At 56.8% G+C, this 8,914-nt stretch overlaps 2 protein-coding genes across 4 annotated transcripts in view; both read left to right on the top strand.

The window, feature by feature from the left end:
* Positions 1–27: 27 nt before the first annotated feature.
* On the top strand, positions 28–5,334 carry LOC105000315 (CMRF35-like molecule). Its single transcript, XM_010856111.1, has 3 exons — positions 28–681; positions 1,158–1,487; positions 4,314–5,334. The coding sequence occupies exons 1-3, from the start codon at positions 621–623 to the stop codon at positions 4,328–4,330; spliced, it is 408 nt and encodes a 135-aa protein (XP_010854413.1). The 5' UTR covers positions 28–620; the 3' UTR covers positions 4,331–5,334.
* A 97-nt stretch (positions 5,335–5,431) lies between these two features.
* The window catches only part of CD300C (CD300c molecule), a 6,047-nt gene continuing 2,564 nt past the window's right edge, over positions 5,432–8,914 (top strand). The window contains exons 1-2 of one of the 3 annotated variants that reach the window (XM_010856115.1): positions 5,432–5,715; positions 5,982–8,516. In XM_010856115.1, the coding sequence (XP_010854417.1) occupies positions 7,970–8,516 (547 nt within the window). In that variant the 5' untranslated portion in view covers positions 5,432–5,715; positions 5,982–7,969. Of the gene's footprint in view, positions 8,517–8,914 lie in introns of all 3 variants that reach the window. The other 2 variants (XM_010856114.1, XM_010856113.1) reach the window with 2 other exon arrangements.

Genomic DNA, 8,914 nt, shown 5'->3' with positions numbered 1-8,914 from the left:
TGTGTACCCTGGGGGGAACCAGAGCCAAGGTGGGACGTAGGAAGTTGCCTGGGGTCACAGGGCAGAATTGCCGGGGAAGGAAGAGGATTTGGGGTTCTGTGGGGGCAGAGTCTTGTGGTCGCCCAGAGCTGCAGGTGGGGAGACAGTGACCCCTTGGTCACCACCAGGACTGGGGAGGATGGATGAGCATGACATCCACCCTCGGACTTCCCATCCTGACCACAACGAAATGATGCATCGCAGAGGGTGGGGATGTGCCACGGAAGAGAAACCCAGCTTGTTCCTGCTCTGTGGATGGGCGTGTGAGACTGAGAGAGGATCTGCTGTGGGTTGGACGAGGAGGGTCAGCCTCCCGGATCGAGGGGCCTGGCACCTGTCTAGTCGCTGGACTGAGAGGAGCTGAGGTCAGCGGGTCCTTGCCCCGGACCAGCTGTGTTCCCCTCCCCCTAAACTTCCTGCCTCCTGACCCCTGGACCATCTGACCTGACCCGGGACTGGACCAGGAAGCAGAGAGGCCCGGAGGAGCAGAAGTGGGTACTGGGAGGGACTCCTCTGAGGAGGTTTGATTTTGTCCCTGCCCAGGGCCTGGCGCTGCTGCAGGTGGCATCCCTTCTGGGGAAATGACCCCGAGGGTCAGGGCTGGGTGGCTGCCTTCATCTCTGCTGCTGCTCCAGCTCCCAGGTGAGTGGCTCAGCCCTTCCTGTGAAGGGGAGGGGCAGGGCTGGAGCTGGGTGAGCAGGGGGAGAGGGGAGAAGTTTCTAGAAGGGGCTGCCACCTGTCTCAGCAGCGAGCAGGAGGGTTCAGGGTGCTAAGCAGGTGACCCTGGTCCACTGTGCTGGTGGGAGGGGATGCCTGTGATGGTCACACCTCAACGGTCACAGTCAGGGATGACCTCTTGGGGCACCACACACACACACACACACACACACTCTCACACACACATGAAGGTTTTCCCATCCTGGGCTCTTCTGTCTCCGAGGACACCCTCTCCTCTGTGAGGAGGGAGCTCCTCCCCGTCTTCTTCCCCTGGGTCTGAGGAAGGCTCCCTTTCTGCCTTGGCCTCCTCCAGACCCCACGGGCCCTTCAGGGACCCGCATCCGGGGATCTTCTCACCCAGGCCCACCTGATGGAGAGTTGGACCCGGTTGTGTTTTCCAGGCTGTTTGTCCCTGAGCGGCCCCCGCAGAGTGACGGGCATCGTGGGGGGATCGCTGAGAGTGGAGTGTCAGTACCGGGAGGAATTCATAAACAATACCAAATACTGGTGCAAACACCCATGTGTGTTATTGAGGAAGACGGTGGAGACCACAGAGTCAGAGAGAGAAGTGAGGAGGGGCCGCATGTCCATCAGAGACCATCCTGCAAGCCTCACCTTCACAGTGACCTTGGAGAGCCTCAGAGAGGAGGATGCGGGACCGTACCGGTGTGGGATTGATGTTCCATTTACACTTGACCGCATGTTCGAGGTGGAGGTGTCTGTGACCCGAGGTGAGCATCCTCCACCCTCACTCCAGCACCAGGCTGGTCACCCGGACCCTCAGGAAGGAAGTGGGACAGAAAGGCTGGGCCAGGATGACCGGGAGGGGGTTGGGCGGTGAGCCTGGCTATGGGTGGTGTCTTGGGCCCACGTTTGTTTGCACACACCCACATCTCTGTCTGTGAGTGGGGCCACCCTAGAGCTACACATGGACACCGTCAAGGTGGGCATCTTCCTGCTTCACGGGCTGGTGGGCTTCCTGCTCTGGGTCCAGGCTGCCTGCTCTCCTCACAAGGGCACGTCCACTCTCAAGGGGCCCGTGTCCCTTTCTGGCCTGTGCAGGGTCCTGCCTATGGGGGGGCGCACTCTCACAAGGCCCCATTGCATACAGGCTGGCCTTGACCCCGGGGCCCTGAGGACCTGAGACAGGCCCATCCTGAGCCCAGGGGTGGGACCAGCTCCAGAGCCCGCATCTCCACCGGGCTTCTCGACCACGATCCCGCTTCCAATACATACCCTGCCCTTGTGCTGGGCCAGAGGCCACCAGTGACCCTACAGTGTCCTGGAAGGACCTCCTAGGGCTCTGGGGTTTCTCTTGTAACCCCAAGGAAAGCACAAAAAGGAACCCCTACTCTGTCCTTCTTGGACTCACCCTGCCCTGCCAGGCTGACCCTCTCTGTCCCTCTTGCTTTCTACTTGGCATTGACCATGCTCACCTGCCCAGGGTGCATCTGGAGGGGTGGGGGGAGGAGGGCCCAGGGACTGGCCAGGCCTGGCTGAGGCCATGGGGAGCGGTGGACACGCACATCTGACCAGATGGCCTGAGTGACCTTGGCTGTGTGAGTCACAGCCACACAGGGACAGAGTGTGGGACGCAGGGAAGGAAACGGGGCCTGCCTTGTGCTTCTCCCTCAGCCCCTGCTACAGCCACTGGCCCCGAGAGGTCCACGGGCTCCCCAGGCTCTCCCACGACCCTGCCAGTGCCCACCTGGAGCACCGCATCTGCTCAGGAGACCCCCGATCCTGGCCAACCTCCTCGGTAAGGGGCCACGTCCCAGGACATTGGCACCTGGGTGGTTTCTCCTCTGGGTGAGGGGCCAGGTCGGGGATTTGGGTCTTCCGTCTCCGGGCCCCTCGTTTATTCCCACACCGGACTGTGAAGGTCCCACTACGTGCCTGGGGCTCTGCTGTGGATGCAGTAAGACCACCCAGGCAGGATCCGGCTCCGATGAGAGTTGTGCTGTAAGGGGCAAGTCACGCCCTGCACCAGTCCACACAGAGCTCCTATGTAAATATAGTGGTTTGTGATGAGTACTATGGAGAGATACCAGCCGCTGGGGTTCGGTGAGAGTGTGTGTGGGAAGGTGATTAGATTTGCTATTTAATACATGATAAGCAGGGACGCCTGGCTGAATCATTTGAGGAGACACCTGCAGGATTTGAGGACCCTGGCATTCAGGATTCCAGGAACAGAGAAAAGTGAGTGCAAATGTCGCACAGAAGGAGCCTTCAGGACCCCGGCCCAGGGCAGGGAGGAAGCAGGTGCCCTGGGCATTGGTGGCTGCTGCACTCTGTCCCCTGCCTCCCCCCAGCCCTGGTCATTGGTGATCTCCTGTTGAAGGCCCCAGGGTCGGAGGGCGGGGAGAACTAAGGTGGTCATTTATTCATCCATCAACTACCATGCACTTTTTTTTTTCACTTTGACTTTTCACCATAAAACTTTTCTAAATTTAATTTTTATTTTATATTAGATTATAAAGAATAGAGTATATCACAACTTTAAAAAATTAATTTATTTTTTTATTGAGGGTAATTGTTTTACAGAATTGTATTGGTTTCTGCTGAACACCAACATCTATGAGCCATGATTATTAGAGTATTACAGAGACTTTTAAGTGTTGACCTTTGGAGATATGTCATGAGATGCTAAGTCACGTCCAATACTTTGCGACTCCATGGACCGTAGACTAGCAGGCTTCTCTGCCCATGGACTCCTCCACGCAAGAATACTGGAGTGGGTGCAGGTTCTTACTTCAGAGGATCTTCCTGACCTAGGGATCGAACCCACGTCTCTCAGACCTTGGGTCTTTGGAGGTATCACACTGGTACCAGTTTCTCCCTGTGAATAAAACAGTCCCTTTCTTTTTGGGAAATCTGTTTACAGGAGAGCAGACATCACACAAAAAAGCCTACTACTGATTACTATACCCTGGAAAGGCTAACCCCACACATGGAGGGCCTTGGAAAAAATCCTTCTTCTGCCTAGATCCCTCCAGGATCCCTGGTCTCCCTCATGTGATTCTCACGGCCCCGTCCACCCTCATGCTCACAGTCCTAATTCCCAGGGCTATTAATAAGCAGAGACATGCGAGCAGAGGGCTTTAGGGTGGGCTGCCTGTCCGGGGATGATGCTTACGTGGATGGTCCTGGACTCAGGGCACAGGGACGGGGGTGGGGAGGGACTGAGGGACCAGGGTCCCCACTAAGGATGCTGCTCCCTGTCTGTCCCCGTGTCCCCAACAGGCCCCTGCTGGGCAGCGCCCACTTCCTGCTCCTGGTCTTCCTGAAGGTGCCCCTGCTCCTGGGCATGCTCGGTGCTCTCCTCTGGGTCCACAGGCCTCTGAGGAGCTCTGCGGACCGGTGGAGGCAGTCCATTTACGAGAACCAGTAGCCCCCATGTTCATCGTGTCCTCTTCGATGATGCAGTCTGCCGCAGGATGGAAATGACCTTCTGCCCAGCTGTCCTGTATCACACTCCACCTCTCTCTCAGAACTTCTTTGTAACTTTTTTCCTAGAACATGGTTCTCATAAATCCTAAATGTAACCTACTCAATAGGTTCTTCTGAACTGTAACTACAGATCAACGTTGAGGACATACCTTCTGGTTAACTCACAGAGCATCGCTCATGTATGGATCTCTCGGGCGCTCTCCCTGAAGTCTTCATCCCCAGGAGTGTGCAAGCCTTCCTTTGGATCTGTTTTGGTGGATCCGGGCAGTTCCATTGTCTCCCCCACCATCTGTGCTACCACAATCCCTCACCTTCCACAGGGCTCGGATCCACCGTGGGGAATCTTCCAGTTGCTGAATCCGTCTAATTAATTATGCATTCTGAAGCTCAGGAAATACCAATGCAGAAAATTCATGAGTCCTTTGGGCCCACTGAGACTGAGTTCTGAGTCAAGATTCCATTGTTCACACACCTTCATAAGCCTCCGCTCTGTCTAATGGACCAAAGAGTCATGTTGGGCTTCTCCAATTGGTGTCAGTTCAGAACAGAATCCAGAGTTGCCTGAAAAATTGGTTATTCCCTCCTCATGCCCAGTCAGACTGGTTAGTGTGTTCAGGTCCTTTGTGATGGCTGGTAGAACAGTAAGATTACTCAGTTTATGCAATGTAACAGAGTCCTTCCTTCCTCCTGTTCAAGAGTAACTGAAATCCTTTCCCAGCCCATCATCCAAGGCCTGTGGTTTTAGACCTGGTTCAAGTTTGGAAATAGATTGAGGGGCCATGACTGTTTCCTCTGTTCAATAGCCTAGTCTCTGCTACTGAGAGCAACAAAGAAAGGCTTGAGTCGGCTGCCCACCGATTTCAGTTCAAGGTGTATCATGATGAAATGTGGGCACAAACATCCCGGAAAGGTAGGTTATCGTCATGACTCGTCCATTTGAAGCAGCTGAGCCCGGGGGAATTTCACCAGCTTTTCATTCGGGAAACGTATAGAGATGAACAAAGTAGCAAGCACTAATTCAGGCAATGGTTCCAACCATGAACAAACAGAAGAAAGAGCTCAGCTTTAAAAAATTGTTTTCCTTGAACATTAAAATTGCTTTCCTGCTCTGGGTCTTTGCTGCTGTGCGGGCTACTCTGTAGTTGTGGTGTGCAGGATTCCCTGGGTGGTGGTGCCCCGTTTTGTGGAGCGTGGGTTCCAGGGCTCAAGAGCCTCAGTAGTTGGGCTTTCCTCGCTCTAGAGAAAAGGCTGATCAGTTGTGGCAAAAGGCTTAGTTGCTCCCTGGCATGTAGGATCTTCCTGGATCCACAGGGATGGACCCATGTCTCCTGTATCAGCAGGCAGATTCTTTACCACTGAGCCACCAGGGAAGCCCAAGAGCTCGGCTTTATGGCCCTCACATACCAGTGGTTGACCCAGATAATTAACAAACACAAGAATACAGGTATGCAGACATGCAGAAATGTCAAAGTCCAAGGTGAAGAGTATCTTGGAACAACATCAAATCAGGTAAGGTGTTACTGGTGCAGTTGTGAGGGGTGACTTCTCTCAGGCTCCGTGAAAAGGGTGGTATTTAACTGAGATCAGAAGAAAGAAATGGAGTGAGCCCTGTGGGCATCTGGAGGAAGAGCCTTTGGGCAAAGGGAAGGCCAGATGAAGATGTCCTGCCATGGGAGCCCTTTCGATGGGGATCCAGGGAAGACTAGGGAGCAGACGCCTGCAGGGTCCGGTGGTGCCGTGTTCTCCAAGAATCATGCTCCAGTCCTGTTTCCCAGCCTGAGCAGGAAAAGACAGACCAGGATTGGAGAATTTAGTCTTCTGAAACCAGGGGAGACCTGAGAGAGGCGTTCATCGCTGATCCACTCGACAGCCCAGTAGCTGAACTGCAACACGCACATATTGTGGAAAGACTCCGGGCCATGAGGCAGGGTGAGGACCCTGCATTCATGGGGTCACAGCCCAGCGGGACCCACACCGGGAACCCCAAATCCCAGGCCTGATGAAAGCCTAGGGGGTGTCATACGCGCCAAGAGACCATAGATGGGGAGCCAACATAAGCTGGGAGAGTGCATGAGGGTGTCCAGTCGCGGATGTTGATGGGTCAGGCAGAGGAGCAGGAATTCAAGGGTCTGGACCAGGCCGGAAGTGAGCAGGGCAGCAGCCCAGGGTGGATCTGCAACAGGGTGTTGAGGCAGAATGCTGGGCCTTTGGGTGCTGCCAAGAGCTATGTGGAGGGAGTCAGTCAGAACACAGGGCTTCTTCCTGGGACGGGCAGGCATCCAGGCCTGCTGTGCACTGGGACGCAGGTCTATTGCCTGTGAGCAGAACTGAGGGGAGTCAGGATCTGCAGGGGAGCAGTGGGAGACCCTGGGGTGTGCAGACCAGCTTGAGAACCTGGAATAACCTACCCGAGGGCAGGAAAGCAGGCCCCCCACCCCCAGCCCAGTGCCCGGGAAAACAGGGCTTAAAGGTCCAGCACGGCACATGAACAAGCCACATCGGTGAAGGCGTCTGTCTCCTCTCTGCGGGCCGTCCCCTCCCTCATCTCTGCACCGTGAAGAGGCCCCTTCTCATCACGTGCATCCAGGAGAGGCCCAGCAGCCAGTGCCCTGGGGCCCCTGTTGTACAATCACCCCTCTGTGCCATTGGTGGGGGAGGAGGCTCCTCTCACCCCCAGGACCCCAACTCCTCATCCCTCCACCAAGCGTCTTCTCCTCTGACCTCCTGTCGGTTCTCAGGCTTTCTCTGGTTCTCAAAGGGGAGTAGACTCTGTCCAGAGGCGGAGCATGAAAAGGTTGGGAACCGCTATTCTGAGTCGAATGTAGGCAAGGAGGGGCCCAAGACTGTGTAAGGCACAGGCCGAGGGATGTGTACCCCGGGGAGAACCAGAGCCAAGGTGGAACATACGAAGTTGTCTGGGGTCACAGGACAGACTTGTGAAGCAGGAAGTGGACTCGGGGGTCCCACAGGCTGCCTGCAGTCCCAGGTCATGGGGACACAGACCCTGGGTCATCCCCACTAAGGCCAGAGAGGATGGCTGAGCATGGCATCCTCATCCGAGTGTCCATCCTGACCCCAGGGAAATGATGTGCCACAGAAGCTAAGGCCCCGCAGAAGAGGAGCACAGCTGGTGCTGCCACCGGAGCGTGTGTGAGACCGAGAGAGGACCTGCTGTGCAGGTGGGGAGGGGGCAGCATCCTAGATCGGGGGACCCTGGACGCGTCCAGTCGCTGGATTGAGAGGAGCTGAGGGCAGCGGGTCCAAGCACCTGGACCAGTCATGCCCCTCCCCCTAAGCTTCCTGCCCCCTGCCCCCTGGACCACCTGAGCTGACCCGGGACGGGACCAGGAAGCAGAGAGGCCCAGAGAAGCAGAAGTGAGGACTGGAAGTGAGTCCTCTGAGAGGCTGCACCCTGTCCCTGCCCAGGGCCTGGCGCTGCTGCAGGTGGCATCCCTGGGGAAATGACCCCGTGGGGGCAGGGCCGGGTGGCTGCCTTCAGCTCTGTTGCTGCTCCAGCTCCCTGGTGATTGGCTCAGCCCTTCCTCGGGGAGGCGAGGGGGCAGGGCTGGAGCTGGGTGTTTGTGGGGCCAGCAGCGGGAGGCAGGGAGAAAGTTCCAGAAGGGCCCGCCGCCTGTCTCAGCAGCGAGCAGGAGGGTTCAGGGCACGAAGCAGGTGAAGCTGGTCCACTGTGCTGTTGGGAGGGGGCGCCTGTGATGGACACACCTCAACAGTCACAATCAGAGATGACCTCTTGACTCCTCCCATGAACACACACACAGCTCTTTCCAGGCTGGGCCCTTCCCTTCTCCGCAGACACCCTCTCCTCTGTGAGGAGGGTACTTGTCCCTCCTCAGCCTTCCCTGGGTCTGAGGAAACTTTTGTCCCCTGCCTCCACATCCTCCAACCCCACGGGCCCCTTGCGGGACCCACATCCTTGGTGTTCCCAGCCCTGCCCCCCTGGACGAGGAGCTGGTTGTGTTTTCCAGGCTGTTTTTTGCTGAGTGGCCCCAGCAGAGTGACGGGCATCATGGGGGGATCCCTGAACATGGAGTGTCGGTACCAGGAGGAATTCATAGACCACAACAAATTCTGGTGCACATCCCGATGTTTGTGGAAGCCTGTGGAGACCAGAGAGTCAGCGAGAGAAGTGAGGAGGGGCTGCGTGTCCATCAGAGACCATCCTGCAAGCCTCACCTTCACAGTGACCTTGGAGAGCCTCAGAGAGGAGGATGCGGGAACGTACTGGTGTGGGATCGATGTGTTATCTACATTTGACCCCATCTTCCAGGTGGAGGTGTCCGTGATCCCAGGTGAGCATCTTCCACCCTCACTCCAGCACCAGGCTGGTCACCCGGACCCTCAGGAAGGAAGTGGGACAGAAAGGCTGGGCCAGGATGACCGGGAGGGGGTTGGGCGGTGAGCCTGGCTATGGGTGGTGTCTTGGGCCCATGCTTGTTTGCACACATGCACATCTCTGTCTGTGAGTGGCGCCACCCTAGAGCTACACGTGGACACCGTTAAGGTGTGCGTCTTCCTGCTTCACGGGCAGGCGGGCATCCTGCTCTGGGGTCCAGGATGTCTGCTCTCCTCACAAGCGCACATCCACTCTCAAGGGGCCCGTGTCTCTTTCTGGCCTGTGCAGGGTTCTGCTTATGGGGGGTGCACTCTCACAAGGCCCCACTGCATACAGGCTGGCCTTGACCCCGGG

This window comes from Bison bison, unplaced genomic scaffold (genome assembly GCF_000754665.1).
Source record: "Bison bison bison isolate TAMUID 2011002044 unplaced genomic scaffold, Bison_UMD1.0 scf7180017864371, whole genome shotgun sequence".
Classification (NCBI taxonomy): Eukaryota; Metazoa; Chordata; class Mammalia; order Artiodactyla; family Bovidae; genus Bison; species Bison bison.
The sequence above is the reverse complement of the archived record's forward strand: the minus strand, read 5'-3'. Positions and strand labels throughout refer to the sequence as shown.